This window comes from Orbicella faveolata, unplaced genomic scaffold, assembly GCF_042242905.1.
Source record: "Orbicella faveolata isolate gen_17 unplaced genomic scaffold, um_ofav_v1 contig_13, whole genome shotgun sequence".
Classification (NCBI taxonomy): domain Eukaryota; kingdom Metazoa; phylum Cnidaria; class Anthozoa; order Scleractinia; family Merulinidae; genus Orbicella; species Orbicella faveolata.
Window position 1 is genome coordinate 13,273,261 of NW_028301540.1, and position 26,371 is coordinate 13,299,631.

Genomic DNA, 26,371 nt, shown 5'->3' on the forward strand with positions numbered 1-26,371 from the left:
CATATTGAGTACATATAAAGTTGTTGTTATACTTGAACCACATTCTGTGACGAACTAAGATTTTGCCCAGTGGGCCACTAAAGCAGCCTTACGCGCAGTTTTGATTATCTTCCAAAGAAACATCCAAGCAACGCAAATGTGAACATTTTTTGTTTGTTTGAATCTTTCATTCACTTTTTGTTTTCTATTTAATCGATTATTTCTTTGCTTTGGCCATTTTGCTTTTTGTTTATTTTTCTTTCTATTGCAAGATAATAAGGCGAGTTTATGTTACAACACGATGTGTCAGCCGAAACAGTGCCCCTTAAACTTGCAAGAGAAAACTCGGTCGATGTCCAGCCATCTTAACCGACCCACATTTGGCTTCAAAGGGAATGTTGTTGTATTCCTTGTTGTTGTTGTTGTTGTTGTTGTTGTTTGGCACTGACCGAACTAGTGTGCTTCAGGAAATTTTGTTAACATTTCCCTTAACGACAAATAATTTTTTCAGGATCTTCTGAAAACAACGAAGCCTCCTAAGGATTATGCGCTGAACGTTTCTGAACTGTGATTTACATCACATTCATTTAACCGAGTGACTTGATTTTTATACGAACTCGCGCGATTGGATGATTCAACACGTTTTTCTTTTGGCGTACTTAATGAACTCTCGTTTATGCAGTAAACCAAGACATCTTTATGGCCATTTTCCGCGGCTAACATGAACACGGAATGCGCACAATCCGTAACAGCATCAATATCGGCGCTACGTTGTTCGAGAAGTCTCACAATATTAGCATAACCATTTTGCGCGGTGTAATGTACAGGTGTCATTCCAGGCAGGTGTCATTACAGGCAGCTATGGTTCTGAAGTAGAAACAGAACGTTCTCAGTCCTGCCTGTCGCCGCAGCGTGATGAATTGGAAATCCGGCGGTTTTTCCAGTCGTATATGAATATCTGCTTGTAGTTCTTCAAACAGCAGCTCGAGTACCTCGCGCGAGTAACACCGCGCCGCACGATGCACACCATGTCGACCGTCGTTGTCAATATCATGAACACGTGCTCCCCTCCTCGCAAGAAATTCGAGAACCTCTCGCGTGTTACCTCGGCAAGCGTGGAGAAACGGCGTTTGTCCGGAGAAGTCCCTTGCATAAAGATCCACTTCATTGGACGGCAGAAACTTTATGACATCAACACTGTGATTCAGGCAGGCCCACATAAGTGGTGTTTTACCTCTTTCGTCTGTCTCACTGAAGAATCTTTGAACATCGACACAACTGCGTCGATTCTGTAGAAGTCGTTGTAATCCACCGTAGAAAAAAAGATGGCGGCTGTACATTTTACCACAATACCTTGCGAACCTAACACAGCCTATATGGCACAAAGAAAGCCAAATTTTTACAATATTTGTTCCTGTACTAAGCACACTGAATAGCCTAGGTTTGAAGATTTCATAACTCTTCTGTACGTTTTTATGAGCGTTAAAAGGTTTTCTTGTGCTAAGAACTATGGGTAAATGTGCCAGTCGCCATCTTTTTTTCCTATGGAGGACTGCTGCACGCTTCCGCGTCGAGCAGCTTCATGGAGAAGAGAGCTTGTCTGAAAATTACGCGTTATATGACCAATGCAGCAAAATAATTCAGGTTGTGTTTGGTTGTCAATAAGGTCCTTAAGAAATAAAATAATTAGCTCTTCTCCAAGAGAGATAACGGCGTCAAGGTTTGTTGGGCTACAGTGAATTAGGACGCCAAGAAAATCCAAACTCACTTGATCCCAGATGCCTTGTCGTAAACCCGATACAAGAAGAGCGCTTGTTTCGTTTATTTTACCAAGAGCAACTGCTTGAAGAGAAACCCTTAAAAAACATATTGGTATGTCTCTCAGTATAAATATACTCGGATATTTGTCTGCGGACATTATCTGTTCCGACTAGAAGCAAACATTTTTCCCAGAGCGCACAAAACTCAAACTGTGAGCTGCAATAAAAGATATGATAGTAAAGGCGGTGGAAAATTTCCTTTTTATTCCTTTTATTTAGTTTCATACGATCGCTACCTACCATTGAAGATACAGTCGAACCTCCCGTAAGCGACAAAATGTCAAGCTTAGGTGGTCGCTTATGAGAGGTGGTTGCTTACGAAAGCTTGAACCAAATTGGGTGGAATTTTTTGCCTCATTAGCATATGGTCGGCTTAAAAATGACGACGTTCAGAAAAAATGCAATTTTTTAAAATATATGATTTAAAGCCCTTGAACACTTGTACAAAGCATTTGAAACGATCTCGCTGAAATTGCCTCTAGATGAGTAAGCGACCGCGACGGCTTTTAGAGCTAAAAGTTTAAAATTTTTTTCTGTTTTTAACTTCCCATAAGCGACCACTTGACAGATAGTGTAGAGGAAATTGGATAATAAGGCGTTGCAACATTATTGTATTCCTGCTTAGTACAAGAGACGGAAATTTCTGAATGGGAAGAACCGGATATTTTTCAGGAAATAGACTTTTCACACGAATAAAACTTTGCATCGGCATTGGCGCATGGGGCAAGTCTTTGCAGTTACCATATGTTAATGAGGCAAAATTTTGACTCAATATGGTCTAAACTCTCGTAAGTGACCACCTCCCGTAATCGACCACCTAGGCTTGACATTTTGGGTGATGCTTATAGGAGTTTCCACTGTATATTTCGCAGACAAAATACAAAAAAGCCACTTGAGTCTTGTCTCGACCACTCGATCAAGCAATCATCTAAAATCAGTAACACAATTGGACCTTGGCAACCATCCTTAACGATTGATTTCTACGTAATACATATTGAGCACTGACTAATAACGAATGTTATAGGTTAATCTCACGATTAGACAGGTGTAGAGATGAGTAGTTTCAAATAACCGTATATCTATTCTACTCTGGCAATCCTCTCAGCTGTTAGCTTGTTACGCTGTCTGTGAAAAGTAAAACCTGAGGCTCTTGTTTTAATTTTTTCACAGAGTGCCAGTTGGCATTCAATACGTCCCGCTTGAACAATCAAACTACATCTGAGTCTGAAACAACTCCCGTATACTCCAGTCAACCGCAGAAAATTTTATGGATAAGACTGTTACCAAATAATGTTTTTTCAAACCCAGCTTTGAATTTTTTTTTCGCGATAGATGATCCAAAATGACAAATAAAACTGTGTATAATGTCAAAACAAGTCAACCTACCGGATCCAGCTACAAAAGAACCAGCAAAAATAATCTGGACTGTCTGTTTCGCCAAATATTTTTTCCTTCGCTGCGCTGAGTGACTACATGTAAGGGTGCGGAAATGAGTTTCTTTATCCAAAAACCGATTCACCAAATCAGGTCGACTGACAGTCAAACTTTTTTGGGCGGCACCCTTTGTGATTTTGATTTAGAGATTTTTGATATCACGGCACTCATTTGCAATCAATTACATATTTTGAAAGTTGTTTTTTGTCAGTCTCAATTTAATAGCTGTTTATTAGGGAGGAAGATTTGTCTTCGGAGAATGAATGTAATTGATGCTGAAAAAAATATTTCAACATGAAGATCATCTGGTTGACATGAAATTCCTCATTAATTCCATATTCTTGTAAACTAGCTGCCCGTGTCTTGTCACTGCCGCTAACCACTCTCAAATAAAAGAGTAAAGACGTTCAAAAATACAGTGGTCTGCACTATACTGTAGAGAATAATTACACAAAATTACATTACAGGTCAGCGCTGGTTTGCTTGCCGAAAATATCTACAGACCCTCATAGATCTCAATAGAGGAAATTTAAATCAGAAATAAAATTCTGACCGGAAGTCGACCACATACATGTGTGTTTTGCGTCAACTGGCAAATAACGTGGAAGTTTTCTGACAGTTAATTTCACCACTTCCCATGAAATCGGCAAGTTATTTTATCTTTCATTGTTTTCACCAAAGATGAAATTTTATTGTGCTAAAGAAAAATAGGGAATAAATGCTATATAAAAAGCGATTATGTCTACTGTTTGCCAGTTAACATTTTGACTAGTTTTAATTCATAGTGCGCTCGAGGAAACGGAATTTTGATCGGTTTAGCATGGCAGCAGCCATGGTTTAAGGAGAGTCGAAGGACTCTTGTTTCTGGTCTTTCTGGCTTCAATTCCCACCGCGGAAAAAGACGTAGGTAAAGTTGAAAACATTCTCCAGAAGTTAAGAGCAATTCTCCAGGAAAGTGAAGCAAAGTTGGAAATGAAATTTTTAACCCCCCTTCATTTTTTGTTTGGAGGTAGGTTACCTGGGGGGGGATGAACAAAAACAGCCATATTTGGATCGGCAGGTGTGTCGTTGCCATGGTCTATATTTTGACCAAAAAATTCACTCTCAAGAAGTAAAACTAAACGAGTCTGGTTCTCGGGTGCATGTGAACCAATTCAAATGAAATTCATACAGATGGTAGAGCCACTCTCCCAGTTTATAAAGTTTGCCGTTAAAGTATTTTGGGTTTTATAATCAAGAAGACAATGCTCGTCCTACTATGTTGCCTGTCAGTCATTTTGACAAGCAAGAAAAACAAGCACAACCATATTCGTAATTTCTCCGAAAGTACTCTTTCCCTAACAACCAAATTAGCAGCAGAGCTTACATAGATATTGAAGTTTCTAAATATCATAAAATCTATTTGGGGAAAACTATATTCTGGCCATGGGTGTTGAAGACATCCGAGGCAAGTTGCAAAAAAAATGCAAAATTGGAAATTTTTAGGGCTTTAGTATTTGGCTCAATCAGGCTTTAGATAGAGAATATCAGCTTCAGAAGTATTTTCTATCATCTTATCTGTTATCTACATTTGATTGATTAGGTTTTGGCCAACGAATTTGATGAAATATAAATTGAAACAAAGCCTACCTTGCAACTCTTGGGAATTTCTTCAGGATGCTTTTGTCGTATAGTATGGGTCTCTCCTCAGTTCGCCCGCTCCATTTTCTTGACCGAATCTTGCACAGACTCTAGCGGAAAGGTCAAATCTAACTGGCTAGCCTCACCGAACATGTAATTTTAGACCACAGATGATGATGCATTAACCCGAATAAAGAACAGTCGAACAGGTGAAACACAGTCGTGTGTCGACTATCGAAATAATTCATCAATACAATCCATCCAGGAAGTTAAATAGGTGCATCAAGATCACAGCTAAGCAAATGCATGTCTGCGACGATTCTGAATTAAGTCTTTGGCTAAATTGAGCCGTACATTCCGTGGTGCATAGTTGAGAAGCGAAGAAATCGTTGTTTACGACCAAACACATGTACACCGGAAATGTGAGGAGCAAAACTGCTGACCGGATGTACTTTTAAAATGCGATATACGCGCTTTTTGTTTGTTTGTTTTTGTAGCTTCAGATAAAGTGACATTATCGTAATGGCATTGTCTCTTCTTTAGATATTTTTGGTACAATATATCATTGATAGGGGGATAAAAGGACGACTTTTGATCCGCTTTTATGACTGTTTTAATACAGTGGTGAATGAAGAGGACAAAAGGAAACGCTTCACTGATCGTCTTACGCAACCTGATTACCTCCATTGGCTTTACTACACTGGACCAAGTTTGTATAAGAGAGGATACCATTTATCGTCTCTTGGTTTAGCTACAGTGAATCCAGGAGTACTGAAAGGTGTTAAAATATGTTCAGATTTTCGTTAACAACAAATGATGTGCAGGCTTGAGTGAGAACAAGGAAGTTAGTTTTTCTAAGAACTCTTGGACGTTCGAACTCTGTCTGTCTTTACAGGTATGCAAAAAAAGGGAAATTCATGCTATGCGTGCCAAAAATGCAGATTGCACTTGTCCCCATTCAACAAAAAATAAAATTCAACGTGGGGCCCTGTGGTGCGTATGAATCGGAGCTAGACTTTGCACCTAAACATTTCAACCTTGTTCCTAGTTTCCCAGGGTATGAGATTGCTCAACGTTTAATTTTTCTTTGATGCTTTTATTCGGTTTTTCGGTTTTCGGTTTTCTTTCTGTTTTGGCTGTCTTCACCATTGCCATTTTAAAACAACTCCATTACAAGAGGATATCATTAAACTTGCATCCGGTGTTACATCCCATTACATTGTGTTACATCCGGTCACCAGTCGTGCTTCTCGGACTTCCGGCCTACGCGTTCAGTTATTCACCATTCTTGGCTTATCGACTATCGCAATATCCGACTCGATTTTAGCGAAAGACGTTGCTTTGGATTGTTCAAAGGCATGCATTCGCTTTGTACATTGATCTCGACACATTTACTTTACTTCCTGGTTGGATAATACTGATGAATTTAGGTGCTCGACGCCAGAAATCGCAAGTATTACGACCATGTTTTGACCTTTCAACTATTCTTTGTCAAGGGTATGCGGGCTTCTTGCATCATCATCTCTGCCTCTGGTCTGAAACACGGCAAACTGGATATTCGATGGGAGTAACCGTTAGATTAGAGTTAGCCCTAGATTTGGTCAAGAAAATGGAGCGAGCGAAGGAGAGACACTGGAGAGAAACACGCGACGAAAGCATCCTGAAGAAATTCCCAAACCTTCAAGGTAGGTTTTGTATCAATTTATATTTCATCAAATTCGTTGTCCAAAACCCTATTAACTAAATGTAGGTAACAGACCGAATGATAAAAGATACTTTTGAAGCTGATCTTCTCTCTCTAAAGCTTGTTTGAGCCAAATACTAGAGCCCTCAAAATTACCAATTTTGCAATTTTTTGCAATTTGCCCCAGGTGTCTTCAGCACCCATGGCCAGAATATAGTTTTCCCCAAACTGATTTTATGATATTTAGAAACGTCAGTATCTGTGTAATCCCTGCTGCTAATTTGGTTTATGTGGAAAGAGTACTTTCGGAGAAATTACGAATATGGTTGTGCTTGTTTTTCCTGCTTGTCAAAATGACTGACAGGCAACATAGTAGGACGAGCATTGTGATTATAAAACCCAAAATACTTAACGGCGAACTTTATAAACTGGGAGAGTGGCTCTACCATCTGTATGAATTTCATTTGAATTGGTTCACATGCACCCGAGAACCAGACTCGTTTAGTTTTACTTTTTGAGAGTGGAACTTTTGCTCAAAACATGGTCCTGAGGCCGACGCCATCTAGTGCGGTTACCATAGCAATGATACATCTGCCGATCCAAATATGGTTGTTTTTGTTTATCCCCCAAGGTAACGTACCTCCCCACAAAAATTGAAGCGGGTTTAAAATTTTTCATTTCCAACTTTACTTCACTTTCCTGGAGAATTTGTTGAAAACAGGGCAGGATTGTTCGGAAGCCAGTTAAAGCTAACCCAAGATTAAAAGTTAACCGAACTATAACTTTTTCTTCTATACAAATTTTTTTGCTACTTTGTTTTGTGTATATGGTGATCATTAAAACTCAAAACGGAAGGCCAAACAATATACAGAAAACTCACTGCAAAGTTGCAAAACTCAATTCAAAATTCTACCTTTTCCTGGGTTAGCTTAATCGGGTTCTGAACAACCCTACCCATGAGCTACGCTTTTAGGCTGGCCTAAATCTATATATTAATGCTTAATGCTGGCTTCGTATTAACATCTTAATTGTTTTGTTGTTGTTGTTGTTGTTGTTTGTTTTTGTTGTTTTGTTCCAAGCACACCTACATACAAATTTGGTCTTATCATTAACTGGTACGGTTAAATAACTGTTCATTTTCTTTTTTTACTATTATTCACTTAACTAATTGTTTGTATCTTGTTTTTTGTGTTTGTGTGTGTGTGTGTGTTTTTTTTTTTCTTTGATTAGGCATGTTGCCACCAAGGTAAATAAAGCACATTAATTTTTGTTTCTATTTACTCAGCTTGTTTAGTTTTCTAACCATTCTGAGTAGCTTTTTGCATAATTAACTTAATTGTTTTTGTGCTGTTTGTTCTTTTCTTGTAAATCTGGCAAAATAAAATGGTTGGTTGGTTGGTTGGTTGTTGTTGTTGTTATTGTCCAATTTCGCTGCATTGAAGTTACCGCTTCTTTCGAGTCACCACGAGGTTTTAATCTTTTTTGGTAGTTCAGTAAACAAAAAAAATCCATATCATATTTATGTTTGCCCAAGATATTTTCAAGTTTGTGACAAGTACAAGTGAAGCGTTTTTGAGGCTTCTCGTTAATAGCTCTCAGTTAAGTATAAAATCTCTTGTTGAAACCTTCCTGTTGCAGTTATCGACGTCATTTTTCACAACACACCAGGTGGGCGGAGGGCATGGTGAGATAAATGAGTGGACCTTTTAGGACAATATCACGCTTTTCCGATTTTTCTTCATCCGAATAAAAAATAAGCTTCACCGCTCGATTTATCATGCCGAATTTAGTAAATTTGTGAAGTGTCATAGGAGTCCCTTACAAACTCATGAAACTATTATACCCCAAACTCGTCAATTTTTACAAAGAAATGTGTGCCAAGGGGTAACGTTTGGAACGGCAACACTTGCCATTTTGGAACGCTGCTGACTACTATGATGGTCTTCTTCACTGTTTGCCAAAGTCAGTGCACGCACGTGAAAGGAGTTGAGTCTTTGGACGGTTTTATTTTGTTACACTATCAAACGTTGCTGAGTATAATGTTTCTTTGGCTTTACAACTTTGCGCACTGGAAGCTGTGTGTCGTCCACGTCTTTCGGCAACGTAGTTCCATTGAATTTCAGAGGAATTAACAAGCTGTAAGCTTACAAGCTACAACAGATTGGAAATCAGTCGAAATGAAGATAATTTTACATTTTACAGAGATCAACAGTGAGTTTGTCCGTTGTCTTCTTTCCGGCGTGCTAAATTCGGGACCCATCAATTGAACATTGAAAATTTTTCTATGTACCAGAAGCAATTTTTCGAGGAAGAAGTGGACGTTACGATAATGGCCAAGGGCAATCTTGCTTTGGTTCGATGGAAACGCTTGAAGGTATATGTCTAACTGCTGTAGACGTTAACGCTTAGAACCCCGCTTCACTGATGTGAATGTGAGCCAAAGCGGAATCATCAATGGTACGGCAACGAAACTTCAGTACAGGCTGCTCACACGCCCGGGGGCGGCACTCCCAGAAAAATTGGGTAGGGGTGTGCGGCCCGCTTCCCAAAACCCTTACCCTAATTATGACCAAAATCTGCGATTTTCCCTACCCTATTTATGACCTGACCAAAAATTTGATACCTTATTTATGACCGTTGCGGCTTGCACAGTTGCTCTGAACATAATTTATGAAGGGCTTTTGTTGATGGTCTTATCGATAATGACGAAAAAGTAGCTTCTTCTAAAAAGCATACTTAATTGAAGACCAGAGTGCAAAAACTATAACCTACTTCCGACCAAAATGGCTAAAATCGATACCCTATTTATGACCAAAACGCCTGAAAAACCCTACCCGTTGGGGCCGCAAATACCTATATAGCCCATATAAGGGAGCACTCCCTCGGGAGGGGGGAGGCTCACACAAAGTGTTAACGCGGCGAAATTCGAATGACGGTATCTACAGCAACAAAGAAGCCATCATAGCATAAAAATCGTCGGACGTGGTACCAAAAACAGTAAAGCGATAACGAATTTCAATTTGCTGGCCTGAATTTTAATACTGGCTTAAAATGTCTCCCTGTATAAGATCCTTGTTATCTTTGGCCAGCATCCAAAGAATTGGTTTTTTATTTCAATCTACTCGGACCTTGAGAAACAGAAAATTTTAAATATGTAGTTTTGTGATTTTTGAAAATGTCGCGAGGTACACTAAACATTTGTTTTAAACAATGAGTGTTATGTTGATTCAAAGGTGAGCCTGTTGTTTAAACAAATCCAGATGCACGCTGCTAAAGTTGTCTAAAAAGTCTAAACCTATTCCACTCTTTTCCCCTTCCACCACGGTGTACAGAGTTAAAACATCGCTTTTTATTTAACATCTTTTGTGGAAAAAACTCATTGATAGAGCTATGAAGGTTCAAGTTTTCTTGCACAGGCTTTAATTCAGGGTGTGATGCTTGGAATGATACAGGGCCTTCTCTCAAGGCCTTCCATATCAGCCCGCTTGAAATTATAAACTTTCCTTTTGGAGTTGGTTGGTGGTGTTGACTTGAGGTTAATATCACAGATAACAGCATCATGGTCACTTACACCCAGAAATATATAGGCTTTATCAACAAGATCTGGGTAAGTTGTGAAAAACAGAACAAGAATATTGCCTTGTTGTGTTGGTTCCTGTACTATTAGAGTTAGGTTGAAATCATCGGCTAGATCCATCATCTTTCTATCAATAGCGGCTGTATACTGTGGGTTGGAGTTAATAGAAACCTCAGTTTTCAGTTAATGTCAGGAAGCTTAATGTCACCATCTAACACGACATTCTCGCCATTAGTGCCACCGAGCTGTCTGATGTTACTCACAGATAATTACAGCTGCTCCAGGGGTGGAGGGAGGTCGATAAAAGGACCCAACAAGGACACAGCCACACTGATAAGATTTATTGGAGCAACCCATTTCACAATCTGCAGAAGAAGACTGCTCGACAGAGATTATTTTACTGTTAACAGCGATAAGAACACGGCACCTTATTTTTGCCAGTGTCTCGATACTTGTGGATTAGCGTTAAATGAACAAAGCTAAGAGGAAATAAATCTGTTCTGCTGATTTTTTAAAATTTTAATTAGATGACATGTGCTCAGTTCCAAGTTCCAACAAAGCTTGAAGATATCTCAGATCGAGTCTCAATTGCGACTGGCATTGTTGTTAAATATGCCCACCTATCTTATGACGGCTTAATACTAAATTTGCAACAAGAACGTGCAATTTGGGACTGGGTGCTCTCTCAACACTGACCAGATTTACGAAGCACCAGATTATCCAGCGTATTGAAGATCATTGCAATTTACCGAACATTTTTATTCAATCAAATCTTTTTGAGCAAAAACAACTTTAATTTTATTCCGACACACGCAAACACGGCTAGATTTAACAATGTAAAAGAATACAAAGATGCAATTAAGGAAAGAAAAGATCTGACCTTACCCGCAGTTAGCATTAGTAGTGTAGCGGCTAACATAATATTTTTGGCAAAATTGTTCACTTAGTGATACAAGCATGAAATTTCACAGAAATGTTCTAAATTAAGTATTCTTTCATTCTGATCGATTAGCCACTTCACATTTGGCGGTATAACACTTTTTTTAACAATTAACTAAATAGGTGGTCTTTATCTCAACATGGCCGCCATTAACTCTAGGTATAAGGGACCTTAAGATACTGGACGCGGAGGCCTTGCAGAACGCGGTCACGTCCGAGAGGGCATGGGTAGTAGCCGCCACCTTTGTGCGGGAAAAAGAAACCTTAAGATTTGCGTTGTGCAAGCGGTGGCCGAAACAAGTCATAACAACAAACAGGTTCAGTCAGAGAATCAGGCGGTTTCGCTGTTATGACGTCGTTTAAGAAGACCTGAGAGCTTTTAGCAGGAGCCTATTTGGCCGACATCATTTCTGACGAAGAATTCGTGCTCCTCTATAACTGCAGCTTTTCAAAGAACTTAGAATTAGCGTATGAAGAGTACGAAAGATTTGACCTTGAAGAAGTGGCAGATTCAGAGTGTAGAGCGGTCCTAACCTGCCACAGATTAGTTTCACACGATAAAAATCAAGGTGAAATAAGAAATAAAGCAATACTCTGTGCGAGGAAATTTCCACAGATTTACCTGCTTTTCGGATTTCTTCCTGAAGACTTGACGCTCACTTTTCCCTTCATATGCTCGCTAAAACTGAATTATGAAAACAAAATTGAACCAAACAGATTAGGAATCTATTTCTTTATAATAATGTTTACAAATTTTGGGCAAAACATGTTATTTTAAGGGAAAAAGTCGGAAAAGAACTCACCTTTCTGAGAGGCCGCCAAAATGAACTTCGTCGCCGCCACAACTGAGGTGAAGGCCGTCAATTGGCGTGACATTTATGCAAATTAAATTGAAGACCTTGCGAATTTACTTCCAGTTGCCGTCGTCCTAGGCCGCGTCCAGGGTATCTTAAGGTCCCTATAGACTTAATTCGCAGCCTCATAGAGGAGAAGTTGATGATGTTGTAGTGCAAAAGTTCATTATCGAGCAAAGAAACTAAAAAATACTATAGCTGGGTAGAAAACGTTGGCTACTGGCAAAAATGTCCGCAGGCTATCAAGAGTCGCAGAAGGAGCAGCCATTATCATGGCAAGTGGAGCATGTCTGTAAGTATTTTAGAATTCTGAACTTAGGTTATTACGATAATAGATTTTAGATTTAAGCCTCATATATTACTCGTGATTGGGTCGAAAGGTTGACATATGTTTTAAAGATTTTTGCACTTTGAACCTCTCAGACGATTCATCTCAAAGATAGGTCTTCACAAAGAAATGTCTACTATGAAATTGATAGGGTCTTTACTTCAGGACAGTGGTTGGACAAGTGCTTTTGTTGAGGCAAGAGTTGCCTCATCTGGTACTACAGAATCTTATCTGTTAACCTCAATTGTTACCAGATCTCGTCAAGCACATTATATCACAGCATGTTGTCTATACAAGCAGATGAGAGCTGCATATAATAGCTATAGCAAAGATACATCTTAAAGTCCACAAGGTGTTCTTGATTTCGAAGAGTGGTGTAAGAAACGAAGACTAAAAAGTCCACAGTTTTCATTTTGTTTTAGCTCTAGAGCTAACCATGCTAACATTGGTTCGTTCATTCAGAGAAGTCAACTTTTGCCTGCATCGTGAGGCGCTGGCAGAATTTTGCCCAATTTCTTTGCAAACAACAATGTGAATTATGCGTGGTGGCTTTAAATTCACCTCAGAGATATGATGACCATCGATCAACAACATCCAGACGTAGCACAAATCTTGCAAAGAATTCTCGTCAGTTGCAATCGACCAAGCCCACGAACAAAACAATGCAGTCATGAAGGATGATGGAGGAGCGATAGGCTTGACAGAGGACCCTACAGCACTCTGGAGGTGGATGATAGCTGGACCAGAGGTGAGCCGCCTAGTCGCTCGCTACGAAGAGGTTGCGAGAACTTAAGATGCAACAATCAGCAGCAAGCATTGCGAACAAGGCAGAAGTGCTCAAATAGCCGTCTTTGAGAAAGTGGAAGAGCTATTCACAGTATTTAAAGAAATGGGCAATCCTTTTGAAGAAGAATCCGCAGACCTCCTCGTATTAGACAAAAAGCTAATGACATTGCCGACCCAGCTAATCCAAGACTTGTTGCTACTCACTATAGCAGAGGCAAAGATCAGTTGCAATCCTTCACTGAAGGACTGAAGAAAGAAGAGCACACCTTGTTTTATCAAATAAAAAGAACAAGATCACTTCAAGCAAGAAGAAATTTCCAGTGCCGCCAGTCCCAAGGAGAGGACACGGAAAGAGGACTGTCACCTATTTTCCCAATTCTTCATTTCATGTCAAAGCAGACGGTGTGATTTGCATGATTTCTTCCAGCACGAAAACCAGTCAGCTCCAGCTTCCCTCAGTGACAGTGGAAAACTTCAAACATGCCAGAAATCGCAATTGGCTGAGATACTTTAGTCTAAGACTTTGATGCCAAACACAGAACCAGAGGCAGATGCAATCATCATAGATGGATCACTGAGCTCTTGTCAACTCCCAACCCCCACGTATGTCAAAGACATTTGATGACTGCGCCAATGAGGACATCCTTCCAAGAGTTAGATCATATTCCACCAAGTACCAAAGAGTTGACATTGTGTTTGATGTTTATAAGGAGTCCAGCCTGAAAGTAGAGGCACGATCCAAAAGGGGCAAAGGGATACGAAGAAGGGTTGCACCAACCAGCAAGACCCCCCAAAATTGGAAAAGCTTTCTGAGAGATAACAACAAGACTGAACTTTTCCATTTTCTTGCGGACTGGTTGTCTGAAGCAGACATGCTGTGCTTGGGATACGTCTGTTGCAATCGCGTAATTGCGTTAGAAGATTTAGCACCATGTATGCACAAAGAGGCAGACCCACGTATTTTTGCGCACCATGACATGCGGCAATGGACGGCATTAAGACTTTAATGATTAAGGCAAACGACACGGATGTGGTAGTTATTGCCATATCTGTCATGAAATCCTTAAACGAGCCTGAAAAAATGTGGATTGCATTTGGCCAAGGAGGGAATTTTCGATTGATTCCAGTGCACGAGCTGGTAAACACAATCGGTCCGGAGAAAGCCAGTGGACTCCCATTTTTTCACGCATTCACGTGATGCGACAGTGTGTCTGCTTTCCGTCGCAAAGGAAAGAAGTCTGCATGGCAAACATGGAATGAGTGTAAAGGGGTCTCGACCACCTTCACCATACTCAGTCAGTGTGTGACAGCTCTTGACGACGCAGATCTGCAGTCTAGAGCAGTTTGTTGTGGTCATGTATGACAGGTCCAGTGCAGATACAAGTGTGAACGATGCAAGACTGAATTTCTTCGCTCGCAAACAAAGGCCGTATGATGCAATACCGCCTCAGTCTGCCCTCAAGCTACATTCAAAGCATGCTGCCTACCAAGGAAGAATTATCTGGGGTCAAGCCACTCTCCCTCGACCTGTCACAAAAAGTCCAGCTGATTGGGGATGGAGTAGGCGAGGTGATACGTGCAGGTACTTTGGACTGACATTCCCTCAGTTGCTGCGAGTTGTCAAGAACCAATCAGATGTGGCTGCAGGTAGGACTGTTGTGGAAGGTGCAAATGTCTTCGTTCTGGCCTGAACTGTACAGCTCTGTGTAGCTGTTTTTGTGAAAAGTAGCTCCACCTGGTCATATAGCAGCACTATTTGACACTGTTACGAAATCAAAAGCTTGTTTGAAAAGCTGTTTTTGAATTAGCCAGCTAGAAACTGCTGGGCGTAATGAATAGCTGTCCTGAACATCAGAATTCGGTTGAAGTAAGTAGGCTTCTAATGTAACTTGTGTATTTGAAACGTATACGTGATCAGAGGTTGTTTAAAAAAGAATTGTTTGGGAATTACCCAGCTGAGAAACTGCTGGGCGTATTGAATTACCGTACGGGATGTAATAATCTTGTTCTAAGAGCACGATGGATTCGGATAAACACAGCTCCAGTAAACAACATCCAAGTTTTTATTCCAACATGGCTACCGAGTCCCGGTACAATGCGTATGTCTGTACTTTGTACTAATACGAAATACCGCTGATCATTACAACTTTCCCCTTACAAAAAGAAAAAAAAAAGAAGTAAATGAAAACAGAAAAGTGCATGTTGATACCAAAATGAGTAACACTGTATAATATCAAAAGGACAAAAACTTCATGCACAGTTCATGTTTCCTCTAATTTCAACTTGTAAGAAATGTGGTGGCTTCACAGTTTCTGTAAACGTCCCTAATCTTTCATTAAGTTTCAAGAAGAAACGTGTTCATTGTCACATAACATAATCCTTGAAACGTAGAGGCCTTCTCACAGCCCTTCCACTTGCTGTCTTGTGAGGCTCTGAGATTTCGTCCTCCAATGAATGAATTTCCTCTTGCTCTTGAGATGTTGTGGTGGGCTCTTCAAAAAATGGGACTACTTGATCAGCTGTTTCCTTGGAAGGTGAACTTCCATTTATTCTCACGGTTGGAGACTCGTGATGAGGTGAGATGTCTGTTGCTGATGGATCGCTTTCCGGTGATTTCATTAATACTCTTCTATTTCTGCGGTATTCTCTTCCTTCATCAGTTCGAATCCTATAAGATCTTGGTGTTCCTGCATGTTCTGTTACAACACCTGGTTTCCAATGGCTTCCCATTTGTACTCTGATCCGGTCACCTTTCTCTAACGTGGGGAGGTGTTTGGCATGCTGATCAAAATAGTGTTTTTGTCTTCCTTGTTTAAGCCTCAGTTTCTCCTTAACCTCGTGTGGATCAAGGGCTTTAGGCTGCAATTGTGCGTCGGTGGAGGGAATGATCGACCTTAGTCGTCGGCTCATGAGCAGTTGCGCAGGTGAACCAACATCATCAATTGGTGTGTTCCTGTATTCAAGTAGTCCCAGATAAGGATCGCGGCGATCTTGCTTTGCTTTGGTGAGTATATTTTTCACTGTTTGAACTTCTTTCTCAACAAGACCATGTGCCTGGGGGTACAGTGGACTGACAGTAGTGTGTTTGAATTCCCACTGTTTAGCAAACAGTGAAAAGTCCTTAGAGGCCTACTGGGGACCATTGTCGCTGATTACTTCAGATGGTATTCCATGTCTGGCAAACATGGATTTGGTGTAGGTGATGACTGTGGTACTTTTGGTGTTTGGTAGTTTGGCTACTTTAAAATATCTTGAGTGATAGTCAGCAATGATCAGGTATTCAGATTTGTCCCATGTGAACAAGTCTGTGGCAACTATTTCCCAGGGCTTGCTTGGTATGCGAGAAGGGATCATTTGTTCTTTCGTGTTTTGCCGTTGATGCTGTAGGCAAATGGTGCATCTTGATATCATGTCGCTGATTTGAGAATTCATTCCTGGCCAGTACAGTACATCTCTTGCTCGTCGTTTGAATTTTTCGATCCCCATGTGGCCTTGATGTATCCTTTGCAGCATTTCTTTTCTCATAGAGGACGGGACTATTATTCTGTCATTCTTGAGAAGAACACCCTCGACTTCAGAAAGCTCATCTCTTACATTCCAGTAGATTTGAATATTTGCTGGTGTTTGAGACTTTGTTTCTGGCCATCCCGACTTGATCGTTTTTTTCAGTTCTTTCAGTGATGGGTCATTCGCTGTGGCTTCTTTGATTTCTTCTAGTTTGGGCTTTGAGACCGGTAGGTTTGAAGTTAGCAAGTGGACATGTAGTACAATTTCTTCTTCCATGCTGCCATATGCTGTTTCAGGAAGTGGTGCTCTGGAGAGCATGTCAGGAAGCACTAACTCCTTTCCTGGCTTGTATTCCAACGTGTAATCATATTTCTGCATTCTGAGTAGGATTCTTTGTAGTCTTGGTGGCGCTGATGCCAGTGCCTTTTTAACAATGGCCTCAAGTGGCTTGTGATCTGACTCAATAGTAACTCTCTTTCCATAGGTGTATTGGTTGAAACGTTCTAAGCTGAATTGAACAGCCAAGAGTTCTTTCTCTATTTGGGCATATCTTGATTCTGCATCAGTGAGGGATCTTGAAGCATAGGCAACAGGACGTCGGTCTTGTAGCAGCACCCCTCCTGGGCCGGTTGGGGAGGCATCACAGCTGATAGTAACTGGCTTCTGTACATCAAAGAATCTCAGGACTGGCCCTCCATCTTTGGTTAGGACGCTTTTGATTTCTTGAAGTGCTTTATCTTGTTCATGTGACCACTGAAATTCAATGTCCTTTCGTAGTAGAACTCTGAAAGGTTCAGTGACGGTTGCCAGATTTGGGATGAACTTGCCCAGATAATTGACTGTTCCAAGGAGTCTTTCTACTCCCTTCTTATCAGTTGGTGCAGGCATGTCATTGATGGCGCGTACCTTTTCATCATCAGGTTTGATTCCTTCTTGCGTGAGTTTGTGACCAATGTAGGTGACTTCTTTGACTTTGAAGACACACTTTTCTTTGTTTAGTGTTAGGTTAATTTCTCACATCGTTCAAGGACTGCTTGTAGACGATGGTCATGTTTTACTTCTGTTTCTACATGCACTATGATGTCATCGATGTCGGTTTCAATTCCTTCCAAGTCGCCAAAGTGTTGACTCATCCGCTTTTGGAAGACTTCTTGGGCAGACGTGATTCCGAATGGAGTGACCTGATAGCAGTACCGCCCAAACGGTTTATTGAAGGTAGTTAGAAGTTGACTTTCTTCATCAAGAGGTATCTGCCAGTATCCTCGGTTTGCGTCTAGCTTGGTGAACCATTTTGCATTTGCCATGCGTGTAGTGATGTCTTCGATGGTGGGTAGCTGAAAATGTTCCCGCTTTATTGCTTTATTGAGGTGCCTTGGATCTAAACAGATCCGCAATATCATTAGGCTTTTCAACAATGGCCATAGAGTTGACCCAATCTGTGGGTTCTTCTACCTTGCGAACAACTCCTCGCTTTTCCATGTCATCTAATTCTTCTTTCACTCTGTCACAAAGGGCTGCTGGGATAGTTCTTGGCGGGTTTATGACAGGTGTCACAGTAGGGTCTACTTCAATGTGGTAAGGTTTCTCCATACGTCCCAACCCAGTGAATACCTGTGCATATTTCTGCAGTACTTCTTCTCTCAGTTCTTCAGACGACTTCGTAACGTCCTCACCTTGGTCTGGTTCCGTTTGCTTTTCTTCTGTCTTAGCCATCATAACTACTTTGATTAAACCCAGATCTTGAGATGAGGTGAGTCCCAATAATCCTGGTTGATTTGTTTCCACTATATGGAAAGTCAGCTCATGTTCTACATCTGTCTTGGATTTCACTGGCAGTTTAGCAGTGCCAAGTACTGTTAGCTTGTCTTCGGAGTAACTGACTAGATTATGGTTGCAGGTATTTATCTGTGGATTGCTTCCAACTATCTTCTTTAGATCTTTGAGTGGCATGATGTTGACTTGAGAGCCGGTGTCTATCTTGAGTCTTGTGATATGTCCTTTCACTGGCAACATCACAAAGCACTCCTCATTCTGGATCTGAACTTCTGTAGTGACAGCTCCTACAAATAGGGTTGAGTCAAGATCATGTTCTTCTCCTTGTTGCTCTACGCCCAGTCGATGGACTTTTTTTCGTGATCTGCACACACTCTGGAAGTGATTTCGTTTCGGACAATTGTTACATGTTTTGCCATATGCAGGACACTCCCTTGAGCCATGTCTGGTTCCACAGTTCCAGCAATTGAACGTCTTGCTCGGAGGTCTTTTTTCTTCATTATCTGAGGATGTTTTCTTGTTTCCATGTACTGATGAGTCGCTGTCCGGTTCTTTCATTTGTATTTCCGTTGCTTCTGCAGATCGTACCACATCTAATGCTTTCTCTAGAGTAAGGTCTGGCACCCTGAGTAATCGTTCCCTTGTTTTTGTGTTGTTTACACCAAGTACAATTCGGTCCTTGATGAGAGAGTTCTTCAACGTTCCAAATTCACATGTTTCACAAAGCTTTCTTAATATCGTTACGTACTGATCGATACTTTCGCCGCTTTCTTGGGCTCTTGAGAAGAATTTGTATCTTTCGTAGCTTACATTTTTCTTCGGTTCACAATGTTCCTCAAATTTCAACAGTACCTTTTCGATTTTCTTGTCATCACCTTCTTCATCCCAGGTTAGTGTGTTGAAGACATCAATAGCATCGTTGCCGATGACAGTCAGAAGTGTTGCTACTCTGGTTGAACTGTCCTTCGAGCTTATTCCGGTCGCAATTTCGTAATTTGTGTATTTCTGTTTGAACTTCTTCCAGTTGGCCGAGATGTTTCCCCCACTTAAGTCGAGAGGTTCTGGAGGTGGAAGGCCCAACTGCATAGCCATTTCAGGTGTATTTTCTTTGTGTTCAACTGGTAATTGCTGTATTTCTTCGGTGTTTTCTTCTCCCTCGGGCGCAATAGGATTCAACTGATCCTGTGACATGAGCTACGATCGCCGATGTTGACTGCACTGAAATACGGTCCAAAATTCGCTGGATCGGTGGCTGAATTTCTGTTTCGTACTTTACTTCTGACACCATGTAATAATCTTGTTCTAAGAGCACGATGGATTCGGATAAACACAGCTCCAGTAAACAACATTCAAGTTTTTATTCCAACATGGCTACCGAGTCCCATTCTCGTCCCCAGTGCTACTCGTCTTAAAATGTCGTTGACGAGTAGCTCTGGACGCACCAAAAAATTCGAAGTTTTTCATTGGCTGACAAAAAAATGAATGCGCAGCACAAATGAAAATTACAAAGCTCTACGCATTCCATTTTACTTCCGGCCCGGATGGCGGCACCTTCGCTCAGTTTACTCAGGCGCGCTTCACGAAAAAAAAAGCAAAACAAATGGTGACCTTTCCCGATCGATCCGAAGGAATCGTTTAAGTTTCCACGTAACCAAAGAAGTACGTCGCCTGCAACGATGTCATTCTCGATCGTAATCATCGTCCTTTGTTGTAGCAGCCGAGAAGATGGGAAGAAACGTCCAATACTCTGAGAATCAACCAGCTAATACAACAATTACTTTGTCGCTGGCCATACCCCAAGAAATCATAAAATTAGGTTCGAATCGGCAGTGGGTTTCAAGTAACGTTTGTCTTCCTTTATGAAAAGCTCAAAAGGAAACTTAGAGCCAGGTGAAAAGACGAAGAAATATCACTCTTGCTAAGCAAATGTGGCGCTGGAAATCCGAAGGTGAGTGTGTTTTTTCTCTCTCTGAAAGATCAAGCAGAACAGATTCTAGCAGTCCAAAATGTGTTGATATTAAATTGCCAAAATGAGTCAAAGGTTTGTGTTATAATACTCTGCTACGTACCTGGATGATGCAGCAAATGGTCTGAACATGAAATTTGGTTTGTTTCCTCCACATATTGTTATGTATGTATGTTACTATCTGTTAAGAAGCTTCTGCTGTTATAGATATATATAATATCTGTTTTTTAGCTCCCCTCTCTTTATTATTGAGACCTCCCCAATAGTCTCGCCCCCAAAAAACACGAACAAACCTTTTGTGGTCAGGTAAGAGTTTAGTTTGCTTTAGAGCCTCCACCCAAATTTATTTATTTTTAATAATTTACTTGCAGAAATGATGCGTTAAGGAAAATAACCATAGATAATCATAGCTGAAATTTGAGGCCCTTTCCTCTCTCCCCACTTTAGTTAGGAAGTAACTGCAACTAGCAAAACCTTATTCCATCACAATAACATTAATCAGTAAATAACAATAATTTATCATCCTTGCAAATAACTGTGAACAAATATAAGAGACAATTATTTATACATGTATAACTGATAACAAATCATCAGACTAGTGGGTTTCCAAATGTAATGTGGGAATTATCTCTACTAAAAACAAATCAAACATTATAGGTGTACAGAGTTACATTAATATCCCCATAAGAAAAATGTCATAATCTTTTTGTTAGCCTTTGAAAGATTTTTTTTTCCCCAACACTATTTACTATTCTTTTTTAATTTTCAGACCATAATAGTGTTACATAAATTCCTCGAAGGATGACCATATACGGATAATTCAAATAGGAATGTTGCTCTTGCAGTTCAATAAATAATACTGGAAAAAAAGGAGATGGAGATAGAACCATCATTAATAGTAAAGCTATGTGGTTGATGTTCTGATCAACCTCAAGATGTAGAAAGTATGCATTCGAAATTTGTTGTTGTACATGGTTGTATAACAGGCTGAAGAGCCTTATTACCATGAAGTAACACGAATTGTAAAAGAGCAATGACATTGCATTATTTCCCATTCATTTTGTTCATGTAGTTTCCTAAAAGAAATCTTTCATAATGTACATTGAGGCACACCAATATGAATCACTCTCTTCACATCAGGCACCTCTACATGTATACCAATGCCAAATACCAATGCTATAGTTACATCATTTTAGCTGTATTGTATTTTTGGTAACACCATGTACTCATATGGGAATACTGAAATAAATTGTTGTTGTTGTTGTTGTTGTTGTTGTTGAAAGCACCCAAAAGATTAGGCTTTATATAAACTTGTTGAAAGGTATAAAATGAACAAAAACAATGTAATAATTATATCAACAAAAGCAGTGGGGGTTGAGGGACAAAATGGTGGGAATAGCCCTATATCTAGTTTTGTAATGTCTGCAGCCTTTTCTCAAGCCTGAATGTACAAAAATCCTCATTAGATGTTCTAAATACGCTAATTAAAATTGCTGCAGAGTAATTATGGAAGCCCCAAGCACACATATATAACCACTCAATAACAACTGGCACAGGACTTTTATTTTTGTTCTCTGCATTTTTCTTAACATGGTAATAACCACTTCAAAAGCCAATTGTTACCCTATACCCTGGTTACCACGCTCATATTTTTTTATTCTTTCCATAGCCATATATATGCAAAATAGATTTCTCTTCTCATATTTATTTAATTATATTACTGATGTAAATTAATTCTGTAAATAATGCACAATAAAAGTTGATTGATTTATTTAATTTGACAGTTTAATGATCTGTTGATTGTGTAAGACCCTTTTTTGCCAAAAAAAAATAAAAAATAAAAAATAGAGCAGAATGTGGTTACTTGAAAAAATGAGGACACGAAAGATCATATGAAAGTGAGCACCTTTATTACATTCCTTGCCAGGAAACATGAGCAAAACTCTAATACAACAAAACTTTCCCGAGTTCAACAGATTTTTATTCTTGCTGCAGCTTACAAACCTTTGTAAATAACCAGGAAGTAAATAGTTCTTACCATTAAAAAATTTTCCCATTATCTGTCAGCACGGCTTATATTTAAATCCTCTGGTCAGTGATGCAATTTCCTCGGCTGATTTCCACAAACGCTTCCGTGTGTCCATAAACAAATTTTACCTTGTCATCAATAGACGTAATACATGCCGTATCCTTATTACTTTGCTTGAAAGCTTTAACAACTGCACCTCGCTCTTTAAACTTCTCCTTTTTATCGAATATGAAGAGAAGAAACAACAAGAACACAGCTATCGATCCCTGAATTTTTTTAGACGGTCCACCACAAAATGCACCGCGAAACCCGTTGGTAAAATATTACACAAGCTGGCAATCGTGTTTGAAGCGGTGACGGCATTTAAGGCCGCGTTCTACTCTCTTTTTAACTCTAAATCACCTAACTTCAGCGAAGTAAAAACACATGTCAACGTTCCGACCTGTTTACATCTGAAGAATACATTCTATTCCTCTCTCCCCTCCCTCAGGATTAGTTTCTGAGCATGAGCAGATATGCAGGTCAAAATTACGCATGCGTTACCGGATGTCCGTGATTTACGGACATCCGGTAATGGCTGCTGCCAGAGCCCTCCGTTTCTCCGACCACGTGACCAAAAGAAACGGAGGCTCTGGGGACGAGAATGACCGAGTCCCGGTACAATGCGCATGTCTGTACTTTGTACTAATACGAAATACCGCTGATCATTACACTGGATACAGGATAGGCACATAATGTAACCTGTATATAAGAGTACCGTGACTATGAGATCATGAGCGCCTGTTAAAGAAAGAATTCTTTAGAATTGTTTGGCCATTTTCAGAAACTGAAAGATGTATGGAATAGTCAATTGTATCTAAAGGATGCTAGCAGTAAAACGTTGTAATCAGGGAGTAATAAACTGCTCAAATGTTGTTTCAAGATGAGTTGGAAGTAAGGATATTACTTAAAATGGCCGCCATTTTATCACATCGCACCCATTTTTAGCCATTTTGAAAAAAACTCATGTTAATGCGAATTTCAAGCGGCTAATTGACTAGAATGAAAGAATAGACAATTTAGAATGTTCCTGCCAAATTTCATGCTTGTATCACCAAGTGAACAATTGAAGCTGTTAGCCGCTACACTATAGCAAGCGGAGGCGGGAGGTGTGTGTATAATGATGACAGATAGAGACTGCATTGTTCTATGTTTTCAGTATGTTTGATTATGATACTTGCCTGACGATTGCTTCGCGAGGAAGCATGAAACTCAGAGTAACAATTAAGTGGCAGTCTCTCTAAAAGCGGTCCCCTGTATGTATGGTCGGAAAAAAGTTTTCCCTCAAACTTTTCTCAGTGAACTATCTTGTGTCATAAGTAAATGCAAAGACTTAAGTATTTGCAAATACGTCAAAATATACCTTTTTAGAGCTCAAAACAATCATAGCCGGGAAACGCCTAAATTTGAGCGTTCCAAGAACGGAAAATTGCCTACATTGACGAGCTCGCTGCTCAAAGACCACCATACGTGACGAAAAATTGTTATTTTCCCTACATTAAGTGATCCTTCAAGGGTAAGAAATGCACGTTACTTTTGATATATTTTGTTTTGGGGGATCCTGAAAATTTATCTTTTACCGCCCGTTATATCCGTTACATCACTTTCTGAAAACCTGCGAAAGTAGCTTGTTTTCGCTGGCGTTTATTTCCCAAGGCCAGACCCGGCGTCTCAAAAATCTAACTGAATTCTGTTAAACAAGGGTTAGGAAGCATATAAATATAAAAATACCTCGCGCTTTTTATCTTCCTTTCCCACAGCGACTTCGAACTTTCTGTGCTTTGTGCGAATCTCACACTTCATTATGCAAATTAGTTGTCACGCTAATTCAGATTGTTTTCATTCAAAACGCTCTCATGTTGTTTTAATTAATCATGCCACGTTTAAGATACAGGGATCCGACAAAGACTAAAACTCAGAAACGGTTTAAATAAGTAGCATTGCTGAATTATTAGCAGTGATCCTTAGACGCTATGTGGAAAAGTCAGGAAAACGTGGCCGGAATATTTGCAAATTTAGTCACGGTCCATTTCTTCTACTAGTCCTGTTTATAGACCGGTCAGTTTGCAAAACTTTTCTAGTGTTTTTATACTTTCTTTCCATTTTCCACTCATGTTTGTAAAGTAAAACGTACTATTTAGCCGATGTTAAAACTTGAAAATTGATATCAAATCTTTACAGAACGCTGTAATTGAAATCGACAACATCGTGACGTTCGTAATCTCAGCTGCGTTGCACAAGCCACAAAGATTTTACCTCCTCATCTGCTCCAAACACTGCAAAGTCAACCAATGTGTACAGGTTCGCACAGTGTGTATTCGCTTTTGCAATACTCATTATCTTACACTGAAACCTTCCTTGCTCGTTGGGTATAATGGGATTGCGATGCATTTGAAAAACACTTCAAAATGAGCATCGACTTGGTAACAATTATTGTTCTCCTAACTAAGTACTTCTTTATCTAATAACGTTTTCGTAACCAAATTACTCAGATCACTCTCATGTGTTTTACTATACTCCAGAAGAGCGAGAATCAGGATGATCAAAAAGTCAACACAAGGATGAGAATGGGTTGTGTTGTGGTGAGGGTGTCCTGACGTAACAGCTATGTGAACTCAGATGCCACTCAGGGACAGCTAATTTGACCTTTTCTCTATGGAGCAGTGCCCCTATTACCTCTGAAACAGCTTTCAACACATTACAGCCGGATAAAACACCAAATAACCCTAAAGTGTCTTAGCTGTCGTATAATCCGTTTCAATCGCTTTCTTGAGAAATGACGTTAAAAACATGTCGTTTCGATGATATACATATAACACAACATATAACATATAACATATTTTATATGAAGTCACCAGTTTGGAGCATGCGCGTGACCAGGACAATTTTCTGTCATGTTACAATTTTATACATAGGCAAGGTAACCAAAATCGCTGCGCAAACTCCTTAAATTTGGATCCGACAGGCCGATGCCCCCCGGGGCTGGGGCCCGTTTCTCGAAGGTCCCGAAAAGCCGTAGCAAAATCTCAAACCTTACGACTACAGAGCTGTTTTTTTCACATATTCCTAATATGAAGAGAAGTTCCCTTCATACAAGACGTTTCAGGCGTATATACCTCTCTGTCTTTAAATACTGATTAACTAAAAATGGCTTTCCGGACCCCAAAAGTTTCCGGTGCTTTCGAGAAACAGGCTGCTGGGCCGTTGCTCGCAGGGAATATGGTCTAAACGCTTACAGGTACCACTAATGCCTAGTCTCGTCCCCAGATCAGCTGCGTACTATTTTTAAATACCAGCGTCTTTCACTGCCATTACTGTTGGGTGTTACAACTACATTCTGAAAGCATTTCCTTCACTTTGGTAACAAGATCTGCCTTGGTATCTCTAGGTTGAAATGGGAGGTCGAAATGTGTACAGATTTCTTTAAGCATCTTCATCTTGAAAGTTGGTAACCTCGCCTCTCTTGTAAACCTGCACAGATCGTAAATATCGTACAAGATTGGGTGGGTCAAGCCTACAATCCCCAGGACAGCTTCCCTTGTTTCTCTCAAATGCTCCCCGTCTACATTAACTTGCAAGCGTACTCCTCTGCTAAATCGTCCTCCTCCTCTGTGTCTGTATCTAGTTCACCTCCACTCATTAACTCTATTCGCCTCAGACTTCCCTGTTTTATGCTTGCAGACAATCTCGAAAAGAAACCTTGAATTTAACACTTCGAGAACCACTCCGTTCTATCAAACATTCTCTCTCCATCCATTGTGGAAGCAGTCTGTGTATCCTTCGCAACCTGGGCTGGATCTTCTTCCTGACCAGTGTCTTACCCGATGTTAAACTTCTGTATCAGGTACTGCCTAGCCTTTTGAGAAAATCTCACACTTGCGTGTTTCTTTTGAAGTGCCCATCCCATTTGCAATCGTGAGGTACTTTTCAGGGATTCTGCCTCCGCCGTTGTTGCTCCGCTTGAACTTTCACTTTGCGAAGTCAATGTCAGGACGAAAACCTGTCCCATATAAAAATCTAAAACTGAGGTAAACTA

General features: G+C 40.2%; 1 protein-coding gene across 1 annotated transcript; it reads right to left on the reverse strand.

Annotated features, from left to right (window-relative positions):
* Positions 1-17,887: 17,887 nt before the first annotated feature.
* LOC149115084 (uncharacterized) lies at positions 17,888-19,666 on the reverse strand. The gene has a single exon (XM_089285637.1). It carries the CDS (start codon positions 19,490-19,492, stop codon positions 17,888-17,890), a length of 1,605 nt encoding a protein of 534 aa, XP_089141763.1. The 5' UTR covers positions 19,493-19,666.
* Between the last annotated feature and the right edge of the window lie 6,705 nt (positions 19,667-26,371).

What these genes read in the sequence shown, in the direction of transcription:
- LOC149115084 (XM_089285637.1), bottom strand. Translation starts at nt 19,492, where the DNA reads ATGTCACAGGATCAGTTGAATCCTATTGCGCCCGAGGGAGAAGAAAAC.